General features: G+C 45.2%; 1 protein-coding gene across 2 annotated transcripts in view; it reads left to right on the plus strand.

Annotated features, from left to right (window-relative positions):
• The window catches only part of FBLN1 (fibulin 1), a 122,005-nt gene that overhangs the window by 38,039 nt on the left and 56,743 nt on the right, over positions 1-27,223 (plus strand). For both annotated transcript variants that reach the window (XM_054173906.1, XM_054173907.1), the window contains exons 4-10: positions 10,291-10,462; positions 11,965-12,024; positions 14,228-14,329; positions 15,093-15,230; positions 17,788-17,925; positions 23,667-23,810; positions 25,381-25,509. In XM_054173906.1, coding sequence (XP_054029881.1) covers positions 10,291-10,462; positions 11,965-12,024; positions 14,228-14,329; positions 15,093-15,230; positions 17,788-17,925; positions 23,667-23,810; positions 25,381-25,509 — 883 coding nt within the window. The remainder of the gene's footprint in view (positions 1-10,290; positions 10,463-11,964; positions 12,025-14,227; positions 14,330-15,092; positions 15,231-17,787; positions 17,926-23,666; positions 23,811-25,380; positions 25,510-27,223) is intronic.

Consider the following 27,223-nt stretch of genomic DNA (forward strand, 5'->3'; position numbering starts at 1 on the left):
GACTTGTGGGGATCCAAGTGGCTAAGCAGGTCTCTAACTACTTCCTCCTGGATCACAGGGGAGCTATACTGCTCCCTGGCTCCATCTGCTAGCTCAAGAGGCCAGTTGTCTGGAAGACAGCCTGTCCTGCTATTAAAATTTGAGGCAAAGAAGGTGTTAAGTAACTCTGCCTTTTCCTCATCCTTTGATACAATGTTCCCCTCTGTGTCCACCAAGGAGTGGAGGCTGTCCTTGCCCTTCCTCTTGATATTAATATATTTATAGAAGGACCTTTTGTTGTCCTTCACAGCAGAGGCCAGGCTAAGCTCCAAATGTGCTTTTGCCTCCCTAATTTTCTTCCTACAAGACCTAGCAACATCCTTAAACATTCCATGGGTTGCCTCCCCTTTCTTCCAAAGATGGTACACCCTCTTTTTTCCCCTTAATTTCCTTCAGAAGTTCATTACCCATCCAGGCTGTCTGCCCCAGGGCTCATCTTCTGGCACATTGGCACAGCCTGTTCCTGCACCTTCAAGAGTTCTTCCTTGAAGTAGGCCCAGCCCTTCAGCGCCCCTTTATTTTTAAGGGCTGTTCCTCAAGGTACCTTCTGCGATAGTTCCTTAAGTAACCTGAAGCCCACCCTCCAGAAGTCCCAAGTGGAGGTTTTGTTGCTGCCCCTCTTAGCTTGACTGCATATTGAAAACTCAATTATTTCATGGTCAATGGACCCCAGACAGCCTCCAACCACCACATCTCCCACCAGCCCTTCTCTGTTTGTAAAAAGAAGGTCAAGCAAAGCCTTACCCCTGGTAGGCTCACACAGGAGCTGTGAAAAGAAGCTTTCCTCCATACTCTCTAAGAACCTCCTAGACTGCCTCCTCTCTGCTGTGTTAAGTTCCCAGCAGATGTGATGGACATAGATGGTTTTATGTTCTATATGTCAATGAACAATTCATTGTTTCTTTTGTTAATACATTTTCAATCTGATGGCCTTGAGGCATACAGCTTATCTCACAATGATGCCCTGTTTGTGGTAAACAAGCTTTAACATTTTGTATCAAACCTGTCTTCACATGGGCTTCAATCTGAATTTGCCTGAGTTGGGTCATTTTTGTTTAGCTTAGGTAGCTTAGGAAATCTTTTGGTTCTTCTTTGCCTCTTTCAAGGAAGCAGAAAGAGTGATTTAGTAATTCAGTCAGTAGAAATTATCACAGCACGTTGCAGCAAATGAGGCAGCTAATCTTTCTGTAATAGAAAGAAATGGAAAAGACCATATTTTGAAAACACTTTCCTCAGCATTTACCTCTGCCCCTTGCTTTTAAATGTAGTGATGGTCATAATTTTTCTCCTCTTTTTTTTTCCTTTTCTTAAGTATAACTTTTCTTGCCTTGAAGGAAAGGATACAAAATTAATCTGTAAAATCTTCTTCCAAAGACACGAATCAGTTTCCAATCCTGTGATACAGGAGATGTCAGAATGGTTTTATGAAAGTTTGTACCAGAGCAGCCCTGCAGAGAGGAGTGAAGCTTGTAGGAATTTGGCTTTCTTTAAAGTGCTGGCTTATTTCCCCAAAATTTGTCATAGGTCCTTTCTTTTTCCAGATATTGCCAAAATACAGCCTTAACTCCCCAGTTTGGTCAAGGATACTTCAGTTGTGTATATTAGGTGAAGACAAAAGTTTTATTGCTTTGGTCTGATGGAAATGTTTTTGTTCACATCTCCAAAAGTTCAAAAAATAGTCCCCTTGAGTTGTTTGTAGGGTTTTTATCCCCTCTTGGTTTTCGTAGCATCTAGTTGATCTGGAATTCAGCAAGTGAGAGACCTCTTGTGGACAAATAGGCAAAAGCAATTTCAAGAGAATCACAGAATTGCTAGGGTTGGAAGGGACCTCAAGGATCATCTAGTTCCAACCCCCCTGCCACAGGCAGGGACACCTCACGCTACATCAGGTTGCTCACAGCCATATCCAGCCTGGCCTTAGAAACCTCCACGGATGGGGCTTCTACCACCTCCCTGGGCAACCTATTCCAGTGTCTCACCACCCTCATCATGAAGAATTTCTTCCTAACATCCAATCTGAATCCACCCATTTCTAGTTTTGCTCCATTGCCCCTAGTCCTGTCACTACCTGACACCCTAAAAAGTCCCTCACCAGCATTCTCGTAGGCCCCTTTCAGATACTGGAAGGCCACAACGAGGTCTCCTCAGAGCCTTCTCTTCTCCAGACTGAACACTAACTCCCTCAGTCTGTCCTCGTAGGAGAGGTGCTCCAGCCCTCTAATCATCTTTGTGGCCCTTCTCTGGTCAGGTTCCAGCATGTCCAGATCCTTCCTGTAATAGGGGCTCCAGAACTGGATGCAGTACTCCAGGTGGGGTCTCACCAGAGTGGAGTAGAATGGGAGAGAATCACCTCCCTTGACATGCTGGCTATGCTTCTCTTGATGCAGCCCAGGATGTGATTGGCTTTCTGGGCTGGTAACTTAAACAGTGACTTAAATAGTAAAGAATTATTACAAAATTAAACTGATTAAGAGAGATTACTGATGAAAGCAGTTTCATGTGCTTCCTAATCACACCAAAAATAAACCTTCAAACTTCTCAGCTTTAACTGTTTATTCCTGTATTCCTTCCATCTTTATTCCTTTCTGTGAGAAGGGAAGGTGTTGTTAGAGCAGTTAAGGGATTGTAGGCCTTGGAGTAGGACACAACTGTCTCTCCAAAGATCAAGACATGACTTTGTAGCTGCATGGGCCTTTTGTTGATAACACGGGAGAGATAAAGGAAATAAATGTTAGAAACTACAATTGGGATCACTTAAGAAGCAAAGGCTTACAACTGGATTGTTAGGTTGTACCATCCAGGAGGATAATAATGGTTCTAGCAAATGGTTCTAGCAAATGTTCATTGCAACATACATCTGGGCAGCTGGCAACCTTTGGAAGGTGGCTGCAAAAACATTGAGAACTGAATTAATACGGAGCCTAGACTGCAGTCTGGGTTAAAGGATCAAGGTCTTCTGGAATAGGCTAACAGAACTGAAAAACAAAAAGAGTGTGAAAAAAGAAATGTTGAGGTTAGTCTTCCCGGGATCTCTGTAGTTAGTCACACATTGCCCTGTGTCTCAGAATGCCAGAGAGCTCCCTGAGCTTGAGCTAAACTGGTCTTAGCATTGCTGCATTGTTACTGTTCCACAGTGGGAAGACTGAGAGCAAAGGTGATTTCCAAGTTCACAGGTGAAATGTGTGGAGACATAGGAGGTCAACAGAATCCTGGATGTGCTCTGAGCATACTCCCATTCATCAGCTTCTCCATCTAGCAGGGAAGTGATAGCTTTTAGGACTGCCAGTGCAGAATCTTCCAGGGTCAGCATTAAAAGCCAGTTACCAAAGCATCAGTTAAGAAAATATTTTTCACTTTCCATCTCCAGATCATTTTGGTTGTGGTATAGCAACATAAATTGCTGTGATTATCAAGATGGCATCATGCTGTCCTTTAAGAAGGACATTGAGACACTTGAACGTGTCCACAGAAGGGCAACGAGGCTGGGGAGAGGCCTCGAACACAAGCCCTATGAGGACATGCTGAGGGAGCTGGGGTTGTTTAGCTTGGAGAAGAGGAGGCTCAGGGGAGACCTCATTGCTGTCTACAACTACCTGAAGGGAGGTTGTAGGCAGGAGGTCCTTCTATGATCAGGTGACTGCCTGGTGGATGTGGGGCAGGCTGTGGATGTAGTCTACCTGGACTTCAGCAAGGCCTTTGACACTGTCCCCCACAGAAAACTGCTGGCTAAGCTGTCAGCTCGTGGCTTGGACAGCAACACTCTGAGCTGGGTTAGGAACTGGCTGGAGGCTGAGCCCAGAGAGTGGTGGTGAATGGTGCCACAGCCAGCTGGCAGCCAGGCACCAGTGGTGTGCCCCAGGGATCAGTGCTGGGCCCCATCCTCTTTAACATCTTCATTGATGATCTGGTTGAGGGGATTGAGTCAGTCATCAGCAAATTTGCAGATGACACCAAGTTGGGAGCAGATGTTGGTCAGTTAGAGGGTAGAAAGGCTCTGCAGAGGGACCTTGACAGGCTGGACAGATGGTCGGGGTCCAATGGGATGGCATTCAACAGGTCCAAGTGCCAGGTGCTGCACTCTGGCCACGGCAACCCCATGCAGAGCTACAGGCTGGGGTCAGAGTGGCTGAGAGCTACCAAACAGAGAGGGACCTGGGGGTGCTGATTGACAGCCGCCTAAACATGAGCCAGCAGTGTGCCCAGGTGGCCAAGAAGGCCAATGGCATCCTGGCCTGCATCAGGAATAGTGTGGCCAGCAGGAGCAGGGAAGTCATTGTGCCCCTGTACTCTGCACTGGTTAGGCCACACCTTGAGTCCTGTGTCCAGTTCTGGGCCCCTCAATTCAGGAAGGACATTGAGACAATTGAACGTGTCTAGAGAAGGGCAACAAGGCTGGGGAGAGGCCTTGAGCACAGCCCTGTGAGGAGAGGCTGAGGGAGCTGGGGTTGTTTAGCCTGGAGAAGAGGAGGCTCAGGGTGACCTCATTGCTCTCTACAACTATCTGAAAGATGGTTGTAGCCAGGAAGGGGTTGGTCTCTTCTCTCTAGCAACCAGCACCAGAACAAGAGGACACAGTCTCAAGCTGCATCAGGGGAAGTTTAGGCTGGAGGTGAGGAGAAAGTTCTTCACAGAGAGAGTAATTTGTCATTGGAATGTGCTACCTACCCAGGGAGGTGGTGGGGTCACCATCCCTGGAGGTGTTCAAGAGGGGGTTGGACATGGCACTTGGTGCCATGGTCTAGTCATGAGGTCTGTGGTGACAGGTTTGACTTGATGATCTTGAGGTTCTGTTAGTTCTCCTCCCTATCTCCCTGCATATTGGAAACTTCATTATCTCATGACCGCTGCACTCTAGACAGCCTCCCACTGTCACATCTCCCACCAGCCCTTCCCTATTGGAGAGCAGGTCAGGCAGAGCCTGACCCCTGGTAGTCTCACTTAACAGCTGCATCAGGAAGCAGTCCTCCATGCACTCCAGGAATCTTCTGGACTGCCTCCTCTCTGCTGAATTAAGTTCCCAGCAGATATCTGGCAGGTTAAAGTCACCCACAAGGACAAGATCTGATGATCTTGAGACAGCCTCCAATTGCTTGTAGATTAATTTGTCTGCCTCCTCATCCTGGTTGGGTGGTCTATAACAGACTCCAACCAGGATGTCAGATTTGTTAGGCCTCCCTCTGATTTTAACCCACAGGCTCTCAATCCCTTCATCCCCCACCTCAAGTTCTGTGGCAGAGGGTGACTCCCTAATATACAAAGCCACCCCTCCTCCTCTTCTCCCTCACCTGTCCCTCCTACAGAGCCTGTAACCCCCAGTGCAGCACTCCAATTGTGCATGTTGTCCCACCAAGTTTCTGAGATGGTGACTATATCATAGTCACCCTGGTGGACCAGGACCTCCAGCTCCTCTTGCTTATTGCCCATGCTGCGTGCATTGGTGTACATGCACTGCAGCTGGGCTCCTGACTTCTCAATTGACCCTACCTTGTGCCCTACTCTTTCCTCTGCAGAGGGACCGATTTCCTCACCCACCCCCTTCAGACCTAGTTTAAAGCCCTCCTAATGAGCCCTGCCAACTCTAGTGCTAGGACTCTCTTACCCTTTCTAGATAAATGCACCCCATCAGGACCCAGCAGGTTGGGTGCAGTAACAGTTGCCCCATGATCGAAGAAACCAAAGTTCCTCTGCTGGCACCATCCCCTGAGCCAATTGTTGATGGTATGGGTACACCCCTGCCACTGAGGGAACTGAGCAGAACACCACTTGAGCTCCTGCCCCATCAATCAATTGTCCAAGGGCCTTGAATTCCTTTTTAATCACCCTGGTGCTCTTCATGTCGATTTCATCACTCCCAGCCTGTATTACCAGCAGAGGGTAATAGTCAGAGGGCTGGCTTAACTTCGGGATTCTCCTTGCGATGTCCCTAACCCACGCCCTGGGTAGGGAGCAGACCTCCCTGTGGGATGGGTCAGGATGACATATGGGTCCCTCAGTACCCCCCAGGAGAGAGTCCCCAACAACTATAACCCTTCTCCTTTTCTTTGTGGAGCTGGTCATTATAGTTGGTGGGGACTGCTTGGCCTTTGGCATCTCTCCAGATGGCTGCTCCTCAGCCCTCTAATCCCCACTGCCCTTGGCCTGCAGGGCCTCATACTCATTATGCAAGGGCAGTGGAGGAGGAGGAGAGGGCCGGGATCGATCTCCCTTGCCACCCCTGGCAGGGACCTGTATCCATGCCTCCCTGTTTCCAGGGACACTTCTCTCAGCAGGGGAGATCTGCAGAGCCTGCTCCCACATATCTAACTCCCTTTTGCTTTCCCGTATTGACCTGAGCCTAGATACCTCCTCCTTCAGCTCAGCCACTTCATCCTTCAGCTCCGCTACCAGACTGAGGAGAAAGTTCACCTGGTCACACCTGACACAGGTGTTCTCTCCTTCCCCCTCCATTCCAGGTGCCAGGCTCCAGCACTCTCTGCAGCCAGCAGCCTGGCCCCCTGCATGCTGATGCAGCAACTCTGTCTGGGTAGATACTGTTTTTCTACCCTTTGTCCAAGTGACAACCATGGTTCAGTGTTTGATTGGGAAAAAAATAATTATTTATGTGAGCAGCAGGAAGGCTCTGCAGCCAAAATGGCACCGCACACACAGCCCCGGCGGGATTTAAACTGCCCATGGCTGATGCCACGTTCCCGATCCTGAGCAGGCTCGCGAGAGGACGATCCTGCCGGACCTCACTGCCAACCAGGGGTCCTCCCAACCCACAAAGCCCCAAAAGAAAGCGAAAAGCCAGGCAGAAAGCGAAAAGCCAGGCAGAAAGCTCACGGTTAAAGTGGAACGGTCTGGAATGCCGGTCCCGATTGGCTCCGCAGCCAGAATATCCAGAAGTATATGTCAAAATTTGACAAGGCATCAGCTGTTTGTCAAGAATATGGAAGCTTAAATCAGACAATGAATTTCATTTTTGTCTTCTAAGGTACTGTTGTGAAGAAAGGAAGTCTAACAAAATGGTAGCTAGAAGAAGGGTGACTCAGGAGAATATTGGATGTGTTAGAATAAATATTCAGAGCTGTTGCAGTTCTTGGAAGGGAACATCAAGTAGTCATTTCTAAAGTCATCTAGAAAAGCCAGAAAAGAAGGAAATATCACAGGCATATTAGAATGAAACCAGAGCATTTGCCACTGGATGGATGTAGTTGGAACACCAAGTGAAAAAAGTGGATACCGAGGAACCATCCCACCAAACAGTAGTTAATAAGGGAAAACAGCTATCTTAATGTTTTACTGGACATGAAAACAACAACTCAGCACTGGCCAGGAAGGAAGAGTTCCTGCCATAAAATAATTCTGCAGCAGGGAAAAGATTCAGTTGTGTATTGAAAGGCAAGGAACAAAATAGCATGCTTACATACTTCAGTATTCTGTGGAGTACAAAAAAAGGGGAAAAAAAGGATTAAAGAAACAAGAGAAAAGGATTTTACTGTTTTACTGTCATGCTGCTTCTAGCTTGGAAAAGAGCCTTTCAGTATGGTACAGAGAGCAACGTGTAACACTGTGTAAGGAAAAACTTGGAATACAGGCATGTAGTAGTTGCTTTCTTTGCAATAGGTGTGGTTCTTAAAGCAACCAATTACAGGAATTTAGCTATTTCCTATTCTGTCTGCTCTGTTCAATGGCACAGGCAATTTTCTTCAAGCAATAAAAAGAGCCTGGAAGAATAATAAAATTAATGATAAAAGCATAAATCTGATTTTTACATCACAGCAGCAATTAGCAGACACCAGTTCCGGAGAAGGAAACATCTTTGCTGCTTTCTAACAGTGAGGAAGAAAACTGAATAAAGCATCGGTGTCCCCTCAGTTTAGAATAAAAGGAGACCTCCACGGGATTAACTTGTGTGATGAAGAGGTTATTACATTTATGAATATGAAATATGAATTATGAAAATAGATTTTTATTATCAAATTATTAATAACCAATGAATCACCAACTTACATACATGTTCTAGTGCACGTTCGTGAAATACATTCCATAAGTGGCTTAGTGTTATGATTAGAACCTAATCGAACTATCCACAGACGATTTCTATGTTTATATAATGAAGGGTGCAATTCCGCCACTTGGTCACTAGATGGCGACTCGGCGGGACGCGGGTGGCTTCTGGCTATATACAGCGGCTTATCGTTTACTGGCCTTAAAGGAATAGCAGGACGCTCGGAGTGGTCCCAGGTTTGGTGCAGTATAGGCACGAACAGTGCTTTAGTCTTCCCTGAGGGTCACAGGGCTCAGAGCGGCACACATGGCGGCTCCTCTCCCACTATGGCGGGGCTAGGCAACTGTGGACTCGGTCTCGATGAAGTCCTTTCTCCCTGGCAACTGGGCAGATCTTACCCTCGGGGGCTGGTTCAGTCCTCCGGTGGCACGGTGGGCTCTCCCAGTCGGTATGACTGGCTGTGACGACGCTGGGCTTCTCGGGCTCAGCGAAGGTCCTCCCTCTGGAGATGATCCTCACGATTGCTTCTCACCATGCAGAGGCTTTCAGCATGCGTGCAGGTATGACAGAAGCTAACAACAATAAGCTCAATGGCAGAGGCTATGGCTCGAGAGTTGTTCTCTCGAGCAAGCACAGAGACAAAGTGAAAGAGGGGGCAACTTGTTTACCAACAGGGGTGATACTTATAGATTCCTCAAGGCTGGGTTTGACCAGTGGGCACTCTCATAAACAACTGGCTTCAGCCTATAGAAAGCATGAAGCTAGAATTATGCCATGCTTGGTATTTGCATGAACACTGCATGAGCTGGGTGCGTGCTGGCCTGGCTAATGCCTTGGCTTTTGTCTTCCTCCTGAAGGAGGGGAAACTTGTCCACATGCTGGGACATGATCCAATATCTGGGCAAAAATGTGCCTTCACCACAACTCGTCCTGTGTTCACTTCTGTGGTGTGTTCTGGAGCCATAGTTAAGCAGCTCTGGAAGAGGCAGATCAAGTTTCTTTGCCAGAAGCTATGTCAGGACTGAAGTACTTCTAAATACTGTTTGACTTTGTAGTCTATTCTTTTGAGAGCAGAATAACTTCTCTTCGGGGCCTCTTAATGCTGATCTTGGATGAATCATGCTCGTTTGCTTGTTTGTTAATTCAGAGAGGGCTACTTTTTGTGGGGAAGCTGGGCAGGAGGTTTCATAGTCGGGCACTTCACTGACCAGTCACTAAACTGGACACTAAAGGAAAGGAGCGGTGTTAGGAGTTCCCACTGCTGGTGCTTGAAACTGGACAATGAAGGCAGGGAGCAATGAAATTCCAAATGCATATAAGGACCATGCTGGTCCTCCACATCCCCTTGCACACACTTTCACAATTACACAGTATTTGTGAGAACTAGATCTAGGATCTGTGCACGGTGCACTGAACTCAACTACAGATAAAAATGTCTGAGCCTGTGTATCCCAGGACTTCTTTAAAGAGTTTGCAGGACATTTTCCATCAATTTGCCAAGGTGAGATAACACTATCGATGCTACTGATAAAAATGTTCATTGAAATCAATCAATTGAAGGCTAGGATTTGATTTAACTTTTTTCCCTTCCCTTCCCTTCCCTTCCCTTCCCTTCCCTTCCCTTCCCTTCCCTTCCCTTCCCTTCCCTTCCCTTCCCTTCCCTTCCCTTCCCTTCCCTTCCCTTCCCTTCCCTTCCCTTCCCTTCCCTTCCCTTCCCTTCCCTTCCCTTCCCTTCCCTTCCCTTCCCTTCCCTTCCCTTCCCTTCCCTTCCCTTCCCTTCCCTTCCCTTCCCTTCCCTTCCCTTCCCTTCCCTTCCCTTCCCTTCCCTTCCCTTCCCTTCCCTTCCCTTCCCTTCCCTTCCCTTCTCCCTTCCCTTCTCCCTTCCCTTCTCCCTTCCCTTCTCCCTTCTCCCTTCCCTTCCCTTCCCTTCCCTTCCCTTCCCTTCCCTTCCCTTCCCTTCCCTTCCCTTCCCTTCCCTTCCCTTCCCTTCCCTTCCCTTCCCTTCCCTTCCCTTCCCTTCCCTTCCCTTCCCTTCCCTTCCCTTCCCTTCCCTTCCCTTCCCTTCCCTTCCCTTCCCTTCCCTTCCCTTCCCTTCCCTTCCCTTCCCTTCCCTTCCCTTTTCCCTTCCCTTTTCCCTTCCCTTTTCCCTTCCCTTTTCCCTTCCCTTTTCCCTTCCCTTCCCTTTTCCCTTCCCTTTTCCCTTCCCTTTTCCCTTCCCTTTTCCCTTCCCTTTTTCCTTTCGCTTCCTTTTTCTTTCACAGACATGTTGTTACTGTTGTTTGCTGGGAAAGGTTGCTGAAATTCAAGGACAGGGGTGCGAACCCAACCCAAAGATAGGATACCAGTGTGGAATTGTCTTCAGAGCTTGCTGTGTGAAGAGTCAAGAAGGCATTGATGTGTCTATCAGCGATGATGTTCCTGAAAAGGAGCAAGGTATTTTATGTTACAAATTGTAAAAGAGTGAGACAAAATGGTGTTGGGCTACAAGGAGTGCTTGTGAAATTTCTCTGAAGTGAGATATCCTTTGAGTAATCTAGTGATGCGTGTTTCAGAGATCAGTGTTTGGGTAGTAATAGCTGAAATGTGCAGTACAGGAGGCTAAAGGAACTGGAAAGGAACCACTCAGTTCCTGATGTAAGAATTTAACTATAAGACACATAGTGGAGATGCAGACCTGGATTTAGGGTTTGGGGTTTTTTTCTCTAGTTTCACTTAGCAGACAGACATCAAACTGCAGAAGAGTCATGCTGTGTGATGCTGCCGGCTTCATGGACAGCTGAGCAATGAAGACATGCAGTCTGGCTTGCAGATCACTAGTGACAGATTTGGGGAGACATAATCAATTACTTTAACATGTTAGTCATGAAAGGGGGATCAATCTCTCTTCTGTAAGGCACCTTCTTGGAATAGCACTTTGTGTTTGTGTTGTGCAACCGCAAGGCATGTAAGGCATTCTGTTGAAGAGGGTAAGGCAAGCTGACTCCTTGTATTACTCTTAGCCATGTGAAGACTAATTTCTGATACCATGCTCAGAGAGACCTCTAGAAAATCAGATCAGACTTGGGTCAACTGATTTCATTAGCTTCTGTAGGACCAGAAAAGTACCTTCAGTGTACTAACCTATCCTTGTGCTTTCACGTCTGTGATGTATCATTTATCTTTAAGTCACCCCTGGTTGAATGGGCTCACAGAGAACCACTGAAATGAGACTTAACTTCCTGTTAATAACCAAAGGATTTTGAGATTGTGTTTTGACATGTCTCACTACCAACCTGCCATTTCCCCTGCATTCAAAGTGTCAGCATTGGATGAAGCCCATTACATAGTCCTTTGGGCAAGCAATGGTATCAGGCAATGGATATATTCAGTCCTTTTATGTCCTCTGTATGGTGAAAAAGAATTCAGGACACATGTACTTTAGCAGAGGTACCACTGATCAAAACTCTCTGAGTTAAGGTATATAAAATGCATTTGAAAGATTTCCCTATGAAAGTGCCGAAAAGTTGGGTGTGGAGTTCTTTTCTGGAATGAATATCTGAGATTAATCTAATTTTCATTAAAGCTGTGAGTACCCTAAGTTACTATAAAGTCAGTGGAAGCCAAGCATGCCTCAACAGCATTTCTTATGAAAATGAGGTTGAGCTCTGGTTTAAAGCCCTAATGTTAAGAACCTGCATTTGAAAATCTCAGCCCATACGTAATCTGTGATCACAGTGTGACTTTCATATTGAATCAGTCAGATGGAAAATGCCCCATGGCCATGTGCATTTGAATGTCAAGTTTAAGTATAAAACAGCTGTAAAATATGTAAATAATCCTCTTCAGTTTTGTCCTTGTTTATTCAAAATCCTGGTGATAAGTCTCATCCCAAGCAGGCACCTTTTTACTGTGAGAAGAAATGTGCTTTTTCCTGTAACACCTATCTCTCTTTTTAGTTGAAATTTCAAAGGAAGAACTAGACCAAGAAGATCCATATCTGCATGATGGCTGTAGAGGTAAGTCAGGTCACTAGTCCTGTTAGCCACCTTTTCATGAAAGTGAAGCCAAAAAAGTGAAGCAAACTTAGGTCTAGAGATTAGGCAAAGCCTTTTGCTTAGGCTAGTTAGGGGTGAAAATAACAGAATGAAGATCCCTTCTAAGAAACAGTAGCCCTTATGTGAGGCTTTTATAGTTCTTAAATACAGGAGAGGTATTGTCTCCTGTAGAGGGGTTGGTCTTACTCACCTGGACTTTGGACTGTACGTTTAACATTCATTTAACTTCTAGCAGGAAATACTCAGAGGTGTTACCCATTGAGCCCATGGAGTACACTGAATTCTTCAGAACCTGGGGATCCTATGTTAAATATGTGCATTCTTCTATTCTCCTCTTGGGATGGGGAGGGTGGTTCAATATGAAATGGAATTTATTTGCTTTTGAGGGGCATCACCTGAAAAAAACCCACCACAAAACAGGAAGAAAAGCAGCTATTGTCCTGATTAGTCAGGCTGTTCTGCCTCCTGGGAAGAATGTGTTATTGGGATATTGTTCTGCTAAGTATGGTGATTTATTGCTTGGCACCTGTGATTTACATGTCTATAAACTGAAACCAGTGATGATTTATTATTTTGCACAAGCATTTCAGAACCAAGGAATGTATAAAATCAGTGTAATAGACTTATATTCCAGTTGAGAGATGATTTACTGTGCTGCTTGCTGTGTAGCTGTTACAGTCTAGAGAGGATTGAAATGTCTGCTAGGTCATTAGCAAGTCAAAGCCAGCACTGGGCTCTCCTCCTTGTCTCTGCTAATTACAAGAGATGGCATAGAAATATATGTTACATATTTTCCAAGCATTATTTCTTTACATAATCAGTTGTTGCAGTTGTGTTGTAATCATCTGCCTGCAAGAGATGGATTGGTGTGACTAGTTACAAATTAGGGTTTCTATCTACAGTCTATTTTCTGATAACCTTGGCATGCCAAAATTAACTTGTGATTTTCCATCCTTTGCCAGGGGAAACTTAGTTTTTCTAGACAATGGAACTTCCAGCATTTTGTTTTGGAGCACTTTTGTGGTAGATGAGGAAATGAGTTCTGTCTCTCCAGCACCTCCACAGTAGATTTTACTGTGGCTGACAGGAGCTAAGAATATTATTAGCAGAGGTTCAGCAAGTGGTGGCTGTTTACTTCAACCACAAGACTATGGCCCCTTCTAATGTAATTGCCTTTACCAGTACTGTGTACAGACCTGAGTTTCTGCAGTGTATTACTGGCTCTCTCCTCATTAGCAATTTTTGCACTCTAACAAATGATTTTAATTCACTCAAAAGTTTAAAGTATTATAGCTGCATTTGCCCATGCTGTGCTTTCTCAAAATTTTTGTTGAATGCCTGTCCAGGCATTCTGAAAACCAGAAGAAGACAGGTTCTCTTTGTACTACAAATATCCATGCTCTTACCAGGAACAGATGGAGGTGTATAACCTTTTCTGTACTGTGAGAATATTAAGATGGTTTTAATAATCTGTTTTTTAATGTGATCAGAAAAAACAAAGTTTTCTTGGAGATGGACCCACAGTTTGGGTAAATTTCCTATAGTATCCTCTCTTTCTGTCTGCCAGAATAACCCTGGCTGTCTTTCCCAGCATTTGTGACTTCTGCACATACCCCTCTATGCCCTTAGTATCCCAGTAGTAAGCCTTGGTTCCTGCAGGCTCTCTGAAGCCTTAGTCACCCACAACACACTCCTCTCCCTTTCATGTTTTCTGCCTGCTGAGTGTGAGCAGAGCACATGCTGTAGCTACTTCAGAAGTGTGGTCCTAATAATGATGAGCTAATATGTAAAGCTTAATGCAGGTAATAGTGAAAGCATTTCATTAAGTTACAGTGATGCATCTTACTTTTTGTATTTTGCAGTAGTCACCACACAAACTTTTAGCTTCCCAGCCAAAACCTGAGCTAATCAGCATTTTCCCTTCAGCTTCTAACAACGGGAGCTAGGAGCAACTCCTTAATTTTCTTCCTGCTTGGATTCAATTCTAGAGCTAAAAGAAATCCAGTGATTGCAAAGTGTTTAGCCCTTTCCTTTTCTGAATATGTGTGTGTTTAGTTACCTGCTTTTCTAAATAAATCAGCAAGCATCCTGTAAATGAATGGTTTGTTTCAGTTCCTGTGAAGAGCTTTTCAATTATAAAAGTCTTCTTAAAATTTCCAATTAGGTGGTGGTCCCTGTTCTCAGCAGTGCAGGGACACAGGATCCAGTTATGTCTGCTCCTGCTTTGTTGGGTACCAGCTTCAACCAGATGGTGTCAACTGTGAAGGTAAAAGACTTAAAACTATTGCCTCCATTATTAGCATCCTTATTGTGAAAGAGCAAAAACACACACACACACACACAAAAAAGATCCAGACAAAAGTGGTCATTGACTGAAAAGGGAGTCTAGGTAAGTAGCTCAGATACAGTCTTCAGGCTATGAAACAGCTATTGAAGGTTGCTGAGAATAACACTAATCTAGTGTGAAATATAATCACTTCTACATTTGATACAGACGGATGCCAAATTTTCTTATGCATTCAAAGAGAAAAAAAAAATATTCACAAAAGAAATGTGCACAAAAAAACTACAAAGTAGGAAGATGCAGCTTGTGGTTTGGGGAGACCATAAGACACATGTTGGTGCGAGGCAGAGCAAAGGAAGGCTTTCCTACAGTTTGCTTCATCAATATAGTCACTGCAATCATCTGCTGCTGAACTCAGTCAGATGATGTTGGTCCTTTGCTCTCACTCAGTACTTCCTTCTCTTTTTCAAGTCCAGTGAATCACCAGTCATAAGTCCTGTTACCAGTGAGGTCAAAATGTCTTCACTGGCTCATGCTCTGACGTGTAGCTCTGTGAGTGTGAGGCCAAGTCCACTGTTCCTTGTATCCTGGTGCTCAAAGTGATGACTGGATGGAGATGTACCCACAGCTAGCCTTTGAGCTCATCTCTCTTGCAGTGATCACATGTTTCACATTTAACTCTTTTATGTTTTTTTTCTTTCAATTTTTTCCTCCTCTTCTTTTTTAATACTTTGGAAAAATCTAGATATTAATGAGTGTATCACTGGGACACACAGCTGTGGTATTGGGCAGACCTGTGTCAATACATTGGGATCCTTTCGCTGTCAGCGAGACACGAGCTGTGGAACTGGTTACGAGCTAACGGATGACAGCCGTTGCAAAGGTATGTGCTGTGCAAAAGAAATTAACATCCTCCAGACTTCAGTGAAAAAAATCTGTGTGTCATGTTCTTTTTGGTAATCTGTAGTACCACAGGGACACACAGTGCTAGTTTTTCTGGGACAGTAGTTCTCCACCTGTCACCTTGCAGGTAACTTATCAGCCCGGCTGTGGACTACAACAGAGACTTCCAGGAGAAATAACTACAGTGATTTGACGTTGGCAATTTGTGCTGCACTGTTGTGGACCTGGTTTGGGGACTGAACCACCTGATTTTGGAGACCTAGCACTCAAGTTGTAGTCGTTTTTTTGATGTTTACTTCTCACTCTTTGAAGTAAAGTTTCTGTTGGTTTGAATGACATCAGATTTAGGGCAACAAAGAGCTTACCAGCAAGTGTTAACAATCATCCTTTAGGGGGAAAAAGGAGTATGGACAGTAAATTATACATGCCATTAATATTGAAAAAAATCTTAACCTGGATATGTTCATCATGTTAATTAGTACTGCTATGTTACTACCAACAAAAATTGAAAATGAATAATCTTCATGTATGATTTTGAAATACCAAGCAGAGGGTCTGAGTTGTGCAGCAGGTAGACCCCTGCAGAACCAAATTCCATATAAACCCATCCTAAACTTAAAATATGCTCCATAGTCATTATTTAAATCTCAGAAAGATCTAGGGATAAGCAATTGCAACCTGCTGCTGTGTCAGCTCCATAAATGGGAATGCTGAGGCCTCCTAGTGCTAGAAAGTGTCTGCATTTTAATTCCTGTAAGAGATTTCATCTTATTGCAAGGTGGCAGACACTGCATTTTAGTTGCTTGCATGTGGAGAGGATTACATTCATAAATGAAGTCTCTTTAAATCATTGTCTGCTTTATCTGAACCTTAATTAATTTACAAATATTTATTGTCTGTTCTGAGCTGGAATGAAATATTAAAGTGAGCAGAAATCATATTTATGTGCATTTTAAAGCACAATAGTGCAAGGATATTGTAAACCTTAATACAGGCTGGAAGTGGCTCTGAGCAACCTGATGTAGTGTGAGGTGTCCCTGCCCAGGGCAGAGGGGTTGGAATTAGATGATCCTTGAGGTCCCTTCCAACCCCAACAATTCTGTGATTCTATGCAGATGAGAATCAAGGCAAATTTATTAAGTATTATTAATTTATTGAAGAATTGAACAATATCTACATTGGATCTAAGGCTTTAAGGAAAATTCCACTTGGATATATAATTAAACCTTGCTGACATCAAAGCTGAGCCCAGGTATAAGCACACTTCTGAATCAATACTGAACACCTCTGAATGTGGTGCTTCAGGTGCTTTACAGTAATGGACTGGAGAAAAAGCAGAAATGGGTAGATTCAGATTGGATGTTAGGAAGAAGTTCTTCACCATGAGGCCAGTGAGGCACTGGAACAGGTTGCCCTGGGAGGTGGTAGAAGCCCCATGCCTGGAGGTTTATAAGGCTAAGCTGGATGTGGCTCTGAGCAACCTGATGTAGTGTGAGGTGTCCCTGCCCATGGCAGAGGGGGTGGAACTAGATGATCCTTGCGGTCCCTTCCAACCCTGACAACTCTATGATTCTAATTTTGAATTGTTAGATTGTGAGAATTAAACTGGTAAAGCATAACAAGCACACACCCCTGATGATATATATAATGTTAAATAATTGTAAAATAACTTTTGAATTTACCTGTTTTTACTGGGATTCTGTTTGAGATAGTAGCTCAGATTGATCCTGGCTCACTGCACAGAATTGCATGAAGGTGCTGGAGCAGAACCCCTATGAGGAGAGGCTGAGGGAGCTGGGATTGTTTAGCCTGGAGATGAGGAGGCTCAGGGGAGACCTTATTGCTTGTCTACAACTACCTGAAGGGAGGTTGTAGCCAGGTGGGGGTTGGTCTTTTCTCCCAGGCAACCAGCACCAGAACAAGAGGTCACAGTCTCAAGCTGTGCCAGGTGAGGTTTAGGCTGGATGTTAGGAAGAAGTTCTTCATAGAAAGAGTGATTGGCTGTTGGAATGTGCTGCCCAGGGAGGTGGTGGGGTCACCATCGCTAGAGGTGTTTAGGAAGAGACTTAATAGGGTGCTTGGTGCCATGGTTTAGTTGATTAGATAGTGTTGGATGATGGGTTGGACTCAATGATCTCAAAGGTCTCTTCAAACCTGATCTTTTATATTCTATTCTATTCTATTCTATTCTATTCTATTCTATTCTATTCTATTCTATTCTATCCTATCCTATCCTATCCTATCCTATCCTATCCTATCCTATCCTATCCTATCCTATTCTATTCTATTCTATTCTATTCTATTCTATTCTATTCTATTCTATTCTATTCTATTCTATTCTATCCTATCCTATCCTATTCTATTCTACCCTATCCTATTCTATTCTATTCTATCCTATCCTATCCTAAGTAGTATTGTGACATTTTTAGCTCTGACTTACATTTTAAATGTGATGGAAAAAGTTTGCTTCTGCCAAACTCCTGCTAACCTTGTTTTTTTTTGTCTGTTTGTTTGTTTGTTTTTGGGTGATGTCCCAGATATTGACGAATGTGAGACTGGTACTCATAACTGCCCCCCCGATTTTATCTGCCAGAATACTCCAGGATCTTTCCGTTGCCGACCCAAGCTGCAGTGCATGAATGGCTTTATACAAGATGCTCTAGGCAACTGTATTGGTAAGGCATGTTATTATCTCAGTGAAAATCTAAGTGTTGTCTATGAGATCAGTTGTAGTTTCTCCCAGTTCATTCTGAGGTTCTCAAGTCATTCATGCACACATTGCTCTGCTCTGTGTTTTATTCTGCTCTTTTAAAGGCAGGTGCGGTCCCACAGGTAAGATTTACAGATGCAGACCATTTAAATAAAAGACATTAGATCTCTGTTTTTAATGAGATTTGGTTACCTGAGTCACTTAGGTGCATTTGAACATTTTCTTTAAGTCTTGTAGTGGATTATCTGATAAGGTGGTTTTTTTTGTGTGGGTCTAAAATTGTGGTGTATTTTATCTCCCTTTATCCAAAAGGCAAAAGGTTTTAGCTAAAATTTAGTATAAAAAGCTTTAATTGGTGGCATCATGCAGCCCAGAAAGCCAATCACATCCTGGGCTGCATCAAGAGAAGCATAGCCAGCAGGTCAAGGGAGGCGATTCTCCCATTCTACGTCACTCTGGTGAGACCCCACTTGGTGTACTGCATCCAGTTCTGGAGCCCCTGTTACAGGAAGGCTCTGGACATGCTGTAGCATGACCAGAGAAGGGCCACAAAGATGATCAGAGGGCTGAAGCGCCTCTCCTATGAGGACAGTCTGAGAAAATTAGGGCTGTTCAGTTTGGAGAAGAGAAGGCTCTGAGGAGACCTCGTTGTGGCCTTCTGGTATCTGAAAGGGGCCTATGAGAGAGCTGGTGAGGGACTTTTTAGGGTGTCAGGTAGTGATAGGACTGGGGGGAATGGAGCAAAACTAGAAGTGGGTAGATTCAGATTGGATGTTAGGAAGAAATTCTTCATGATGAGGGTGGTGAGACACTAGAAGCGGTTGCCCAGGGAGGTGGTAGAAGCCCCATCCCTGGAAGTTTTTAAGGCCAGGCTGGATGTGGCTGTGAGCAGCCTGATGTAGTGTGAAGTGTCCCTGCCTATGGCAGGGGGGGTTGGAACTAGACAATCTTTGAGGTCCCTTCCAACTTTAACGATTCTATGATTCTATGATTCATCTGTGACACACTTTGTTGATACTAGTATGCATGGCTTTACATGTATGTAGGTGTGTCCAGAGCTCTCCCCTGTTAGTTACAGCCTGTCAGATTTCTTACTATGTATGAGAATGATGGGCCAGCTATAACACTGTGGAGAGGAGCCTTATTGTAGAGACTGATTACAATCTGTTGGGCTAAAGCCCTGTTTCCAAGATTCCTACAAAACAGAATTGTAACCTTTATATAGATATGTTAAAATTACTGGTTTCCAACAGACTCTAAATGGAATTGTCTAATGTGACCTACAATCTATCAGTTATTCCCCTCAGTAGCCTTTTCAAGTCTCAACTTAACTTTGAATTCTCCCATCGGCGTAGTGTGTCTTGGACCTGTGGAACTGGCTGAGCAACAGCAGCTGCCAAGTCTAGCTCATTGTCAACCCCTCGTTCTCCTGACCATATCATACCCTGTAGCGCTGAAATCCGACACTGGGAACAGTGAGACTGAAAACAAAATTGCAGCCTTGAAAATAAAATAAAGGGGGCAACTCCTTGTGCACAGCAAAGTGTTGAAGACATGCACTTGCCATACCTGGCAGCAGGGCCACAGCTGCCTTCACTGACGTTAGTAAAGCCACAGCCACATGCAACAGCAGTAGTTAGGCCCCCTGAAATACATTTGCTCAAAATATTTACCAACTACAACTACCTGAAGGGAGGTTGCAGCCAGGAGGGGGCTGGTCTCTTCTCCCAGGCAACCAGCACCAGAACAAGAGGACACAGTCTCAAGCTGTGCCAGGGGAAGTTTAGGCTTGAAGTGAGGGGAAAGTTCTTCACAGAGAGAATAGTTAGCGATTGGAATGGGCTGCCCAGGAAGGTGGCGGAGTCACCATCGGTACAGCGGTAACCCCCCTCGGGAACACACTGCTGCCAGGACCCCCCGGAAAAGCCACTAACTGCCCCTTTTGCAGCTTGCAGGTCCCCCAGCTTTCTCAGCACTCGACTGGGACCGCCTCCTACCGATTTCCTACGTGCTTGAGATCGCCTGGGTCCCCTGCATCGCCGCCGCACTTTAAGAGCCAAGTGCCGGGTTCTGCACATTGGCCACAACAACCCCATGCAGAGCTACAGGCTGGGGTCAGAGCGGCTGGAGAGCAGTCAGGTGGAGAGGGACCTGGGGGTGCTGGTTGATGGTAGGCTGAACATGAGCCTGCAGTGTGCCCAGGCAGGCAGGAGGGCCAATGGCATCCTGGCCTGCATCAGGAACAGTGTGGCCAGCAGGAGCAGGGAGGTCATTCTGCCCCTGTACACTGCACTGGTTAGGCTGCACCTCGAGTACTGTGTCCAGTTCTGGGCCCCTCAATTTAGGAAGGATGTTGACCTGCTGGAACGTGTCCAGAGAAGGGCAACAAGGTTGGTGAGGGGCTTGGAGCACAAGCCCTATGAGGAGAGACTGAGGCAGCTGGGGTTGCTTAGCCTGGAGAGGAGGAGACTCAGGGGTGACCTTATTGCTCTCTACAACTACCTAAAGGGAGGTTGTAGTGAGGCAGAGGTTGGTCTCTTCTCCCAGGCAACCAGTACCAGAACAAGAGGACACAGTCTCAGGCTGCGCCAGGGGAGGTTTAGGCTGGAGGTTAGGAGGAAGTTTTACACAGAGAGAGTGATTGCCCATTGGAATGGGCTGCCTGAGGAGGTGGTGGGGTCACCATCGCTGGGGATGTTCAGGGCGAGGCTTGACAGGATGCTTGGTTGCATGGTTTAGTTGATTGGGTGGTGTTGGATGATAGGTTGGACATGATGATCTTGAAGGTCTCTTCCAACCTGGTTTATTCTATTCTATTCTATTCTATCACTGGAGGTGTTTAGGAGGAGACTGGATGGGGTGCTTGGTGCCATGGTTTAGTTGATTAGCTGGTGTTGGATGATAGGTTGGACTCGATGATCTCAAAGTTCTCTTCCAACCTGGTTAATTCTATTCTATTCTAAAAAAAATCACAGGCTGATGCTTAAATACTCTGAATCAAATGTGGTGTTGAGGGGAAAAAAAATAGGAAAACTTTCCTGTCTTTGTAAATTCAAAATTCTACACGCCTGAGAGCTTGGATAGGCCTGGCTGAAACATTTCACATTATACTACATCCCCTTCTCCATCCTCAGGTTGCCAAAATTTTGCAAGCTAGATGCTACATTTAATGCCATAGTAACTAGAAAGCAGTAGCTCTTCAACAGTTACTGGTACCACTGTGTAAAACAATGATAATATCCCAGTGAAACATTTGGGATGATCTTAGGCAGAGAAGTACTCAAGTGAAGGTGGACTTTGCTGAAGTTTATGGGATGCAAGCCCGTACACTCACAAGCAGTGCTGCTCCTACACACAGTCGCATCTAGGGCACACTAGTGGTGTGCCCCAGGGATCAGTACTGGGCCCCATGCTCTTTAACATCTTTATTGATGATCTGGATGAGGACGTTGAGTCCATCATCAGTAAATTTGCTGACGACACCAAGCTGGGGGCAGGAGTTGATCTGCTGGAGGGTAGAGAGGCTCTGCAGAGGGACCTCGACAGGCTGGACAGATGGGCAGAGTCCAACGGCATGAGATTGAACACATCCAAGTGCCAGGTTCTGCACATTGGCCACAACAACCCCATGCAGAGTTACAAGCTGGGGTCAGAGTGGCTGGAGAGCAGTCAGGCTGAGAGGGACTTGGGGGTGCTGGTCGATGGTAGACTGAACATGAGCCTGCAGTGTGCCCAGGCAGCTAAGAGGGCCAATGGCATCCTGGCCTGCATCAGGAACAGTGTGGCCAGCAGGAGCAGGGAGGTCATTCTGCCCCTGTACACTGCACTGGTTAGGCTGCACCTTGAGTACTGTGTCCAGTTCTGGGCCCCTCAGTTTAGGAAGGAGGTTGACTTGCTGGAACGAGTCCAGAGAAGAGCAACAAAGTTGGTGAGGGGTTTGGAACACAAGCCCTACGAGGAGAGGCTGAGGGAGCTGGGGTTGCTTAGCCTGGAGAAGACGAGACTGAGGGGTGACCTTATTACTCTCTACAACTACCTGAAGGGAGGTTGTAGACAGACGGATGTTGGTCTCTTCTCCCAGGCAGCCAGTACCAGAACAAGAGGACACAGTCTCAGGCTGCACCAGGGGAGGTTCAGGCTAGATGTTAGGAAAAAGTTCTATACAGAAAGAGTGATTGCCCATTGGAATGGGCTGCCTGGGGAGGTGGTGGAGTCGCCATCACTGGAGGTTTTCAGGAGAAGACTTGATGGGGTGCTTGGTGCCATGGGTTAGTGGTTTGGGTAGTGTTTGATTGGTTGATGGGTTGGCCGCGATGATCTTGAAGGTCTCTTCCAACTTGGTTTATTCTATTCTATTCTATTCAATTCTATTCTATTCTATTCTATCTAGTTTATATTATTAGCATTTCCAGGTAGCACAGGCTTGTTTCAGTACCTCCTGTAGCCACTGATTCCAGGCTGAAACTTCTTTCTCCTAAACTAACAGGACATGCTGGCCTTGTGTAACAGTGAGTTCCTGACCTTCTTGGCTAGGTACACCATGCTGGATCACTCTGTAATACAGCTTCACCTTCCCTTCTACTCTGCCCTGGTGAGACTGCATCTGGAATATTGTGTCCAGTTCTGAGCACCTTCAGTTCAAGAAGGTCCTCAGGGAACTTCTTGTAAGAGTCCAGCACAGAGCCACCAAAATGACCAGGGTAGTGGAACATCTTCCTTACGAGGAGAGACTGAGGGAGCTGGGGCTCTTAATATTGGAGAGGAAGAGACTAAGGGGTGACCTCATTCATGCTTATAAATATGTAAAGGGGGAGTGCCAAGAGGATGGAGTCAGGCTCTGCTGACAAGGGGCAATGGGTAGAAGTTCAGGCATAGGAAGTTCCATGGAAACACAAGGAAAAAAATTTTCACCATGAGGGTGATGGAACACTGGAACAGGCTGTCCAGGGAGGTTGTGGAGTCTCCTTCCCTGGAGATACTCAAAATCCACCTGGATGTGTTCCCTTGTGATCTACTCTAGGTGATCCTGCCCTGGCTGGGGGGTTGGACTAGATGATCTTTTGAGGTCCCTTCCAACCCCTAACATTCTGTGATTAGTCTCATCTTACTACATTTTCTTAGATTTTACTTTCTAGTGGATTCTTAGCAGGCAAAAGTGATGTGATGTCCTGTTTGTAAAGAAAATAGACCCACAGTCGATGGATGGTAGTGAGCTGCATAGTCTTGTAGATGCATAAATAAGTAATACACACACTTATGTGTTTACACAGACACCTTACCATAAGACAAGGTAAGGTATTCATGGTGAGTATGTGCAAGCAGTAGTTTATCTCTCTCTGTAAAAATGGAGCCAGATACTACCTATACAAGCACACACTACCAAATAGCTCATTCAGTGTGAGCCACAGCTCACAAATGGCAGCGTGGCTGGTTCAGCTGGTGAAATGAACTGTTGATCATCTCTTTGTATGTTTAGGGGAGGCTTTCAAAGGCTTTTAGACAAACTCAAGTTCTATACTCTGTTGCCACTGGGATCTGGGCCTCTCATGCCTCTACTGACCTTCACCCTGGAAGCTAAATGGCACAGATATTTGTATTCTCCCATAGGCAGAACTTTTCAAAGATGGAAGACCTCCATTAATGCCAGCTGCTGAAGGAAAGTATCTTAACTTTGGATACTTACACTGACTTTTTATGCTCTTGTAGATATCAATGAATGCCTGAGCACCAACATGCCATGCCCAGCTGGACAGATATGTATTAACACTGATGGTTCATACATGTGCCAGCGAATCTCACCCAACTGTGGCCGAGGTTATCATCTCAATGAAGATGGAACAAGATGTGTAGGTAAGTAACAGTTTGAAGAAAATAAATCATGTCTGTCATTTATGTTGACCAGTTACTCATTCACACAACCAATTCTTGATCCATTTCTTTCCCTTGTGGCAGTCCCAACCCGTGAAGAACGACAAGGATCCACACTGTCCTTCACATAACTCAGAAACCCTATATTCTGAGGGGAAATGATAATCACCCTCCACAAGGGGCATTGTCTGTGACTATATTAGGGTATTGGAGTGATGCCCTGTGGTTTCAAATCTCCTCAATACAGAGGAGGTATAACACAATGCCCATTTAATGTCTGACAGAAACCATTCAAGTGATGTTGAAAGGCATTATGTGCTTTTGGCTGACTTTTAACTAAGGTGGCTTTTCCCAAGGGAGGTATTTTTGCATGTGTTTTCGATTTTTCAGATGGCTTATTAAATCACTACTGACTCTGAATCTGTGACATCTTACACTGACTGAAGATCTGGTCCATGAATATTGAGTGTGCCTAATAAAACAGTTTTGCACCTGATTTCCTTTAAAAATTCTCTTGCTTTCCTGATCTCTTTTCCCTTACAAGTGCATCAACATTAACAAGACACCTGAGACATGACCTCCCTTCATAAATAGGTTGTGTTTGTGACTCTGTGTGGTGGGGGCCTAGCTCTCCCTCCCCCACAGAGAAAGAAACCACAGCTAACCCAGTTGGAGAAGCAAAGCTATATTTACAAGCATATATGGAATGCAGGTTATATATAACACAGTATATATATATTTACAATATATATATACATACAGAAATATACAGCAAAGAAAAAATAACACAACAAAATTCCCTCCTCGAGAAGAGGAGGGTTTCCCTCCCTGTAACCCCCTCTCTCCCCCCTTACCTCCCTTTTTTCCCAAAAAGGGGTTAGAGAGAAAGAAAGGCAGTTATTAAGGAAAAGAGATGTTATTAGGCTTCAAAAGCACATGCAGGAATTAGTTTTGCTTATCTCAAGGTCAGCTCCGGCTAGTTTGCTGAGAAGCAGAGAGGCTGGAAAGGCAGAACAGGCTGGAATGGCAGAACAGGCTGAAACTCAGAAAAATTCCAACTGCCCTAAAACTTAAAGTTGCATTCTGCCCATCTACCAATGAAATTCGTTTAGAATATCATGTTTTCATTTTGATACAAAAGCATTCAGCCAGAGTGTTCCAACACTGTCTTTCTTAAAGGCACAGCCTCAAACGGTCACACTCTGATCTTTTTACGGATTGCACTGACTTGGAAGGGACCCTCAAAGGTCATCTTGTCCAACCCCCCTGCACTCAGCAGGGACACATCAAGTCTGATTTTGAATGTCTCCAGGGATGGAGCCTCAACCACATCCCTGGGTGACCTGTTCCAGTATTTCACCACTGTTGTTGTGCAGAACTTCCTCCTGATGTCTAACCTAAATCTGCCCTCCTCCAGTCTCAAAATCTTGCTTTCTGTTTCAAAACACTTTTTAACTACTAGGGGACACAGAAATACATTAACATGTTGCTCCTCTATCAACTTGCATGATCAGAAATGACTTTTCCATCACTTCTCTCCTTTTGTTTTCAGATGTGGATGAGTGCTCATCCTCTAACCAGCCTTGTGGAGAAGGACATGTTTGTATAAATGCTCCAGGCAGTTACCGTTGTGAGTGCAAATCTGGCTATTCTTTTGATGTCATCAGCAGGACTTGCATTGGTAAGTTGCACCTATTGATATGTAGCCATGGCATGTGAAAAAACGACCCTGTGGAAGGAGTGTTACTGCTCTCTGCATAACCTCTTTCATCTCAGTGTAAAATTGACTACTATACCATTTATATAAGTCGAATGCCATGTTAAAGAGCTGCTGCTACTTCAAATGAAGCTGTGTTAGTATTGTCAATGTGTTTTCTGTTATCCTGTTAGAAGGTGAGATTATGAGCGTGTGTGTAATTGTTCTCTGTGATATTTTTATGTGCACCTACAGCAAAACATTCCTTTGGAAGGTGGAAGCAACTTTCTTCTTTACAGATCTAATTCAATTAGATGCTGAGGTGCTTCTAAACGAGCATTTCGAGCAAGTCCTTCTCTCTCTAGTATGAAAGCTAGATCTGGAAAATAAGAATCACAGTATCACAGGATGTTAGGGGTTGGAAGGGACCTCCAGAGATCATTGAGTCCAGCCCCTCTGCCAGAGCAGGACCATAGAATCTAGTGCAGGTCACACAGGAACACATCCAGCTGGGTCTTGAAAGTCTCCAGAGAAGGAGATTCCACAACCTCTCTGGGCAGCCTGTTCCAGTGCTCTGTGACACTCACAGTGAAGAATTTGAGGTGGAACCTCCTGTGCTGTAGTTTATATCCAAAATCAAACTTTTATGACCATAAGCAATGTATACCAACAAAGAGAAAAGCAGGAAAGAATGCTAGCAGGCCTGCCTGGTTGAGCAAGGAGCTACTGGACACACTATTACTTAAAAGGAAACTCTACAGGAAGTGGAGGAAAGGACAGCTAGAATGGGGGGTATATAATGAAGCTGCCTGAGCAGCAAGAGATCTGGTTAGGAAAGCCAAAGCAGAGTTTGAATTGAATCCAGACAGGGAGGTTAAAGGGAACACTAAGAATTTCTACAGGTATATTAACGGCAAGAAGAAGACTAGGGAAGGTGTGGGCCCCCTCAGAAAGGAAACTGATTAAATGGACACAAGTGATGTGGAAAAGGCTGAGGTACTCAATAACTTCTTTACCTCAGTCTTCACTGCAAGGGCCTCTAGCCACACTCCTGATGTTATGGAAGATAATAGCAGGGACCCGGAGGAAGAACTGCCCATCGCAAGTGAAGATCAGGTTCATGACCACCTTAAGAACCTGAAAGTGTTCAAGTCCGTGGGACCCGACGGGATACACCCACGGGTACCGAGAGAACTGGCAGAGGAGGTTGCTAAACCCCTCTCTATTATATTCCAAAAGTCATGGCAGTCTGGGGAAGTCCCCACAGACTGGAAAAGGGGAAACATTGCTCCCATTTTTTAAAAGGGTAAGGAGGAGGAACCAGGGAACTACAGGCCAGTCAGTCTCACCTCTGTGCCTGGAAAGATCATGGAGCAGATCCTCCTGGAGGCACTACTGACTGAGAAGAATAGTGAAGGAGGTGGTTTGGAACAGTCAGCATGGCTTCACCAAGGGCAAATCCTGCCTGACAAACCTGGTGGCCTTCTATGAACAGGTGGCAACATTAATAGATGAGGGGCAAGCAGCTGATGTTGTTTACCTGGACCTGAGCAAAGCCTTCGTCACTGTTCTGCACCACATCCTGGTCTCCAAACTGGTGACACATGGGTTTGATGGGTGGACCACTAGATGGATAAAGAACTGGCTTGATGGCCGCACCCAAAGAGTGGCTGTCAATGGGTCCATGTCCCAGTGGAGG

Source organism: Dryobates pubescens, chromosome 27 (genome assembly GCF_014839835.1).
Source record: "Dryobates pubescens isolate bDryPub1 chromosome 27, bDryPub1.pri, whole genome shotgun sequence".
Classification (NCBI taxonomy): domain Eukaryota; kingdom Metazoa; phylum Chordata; class Aves; order Piciformes; family Picidae; genus Dryobates; species Dryobates pubescens.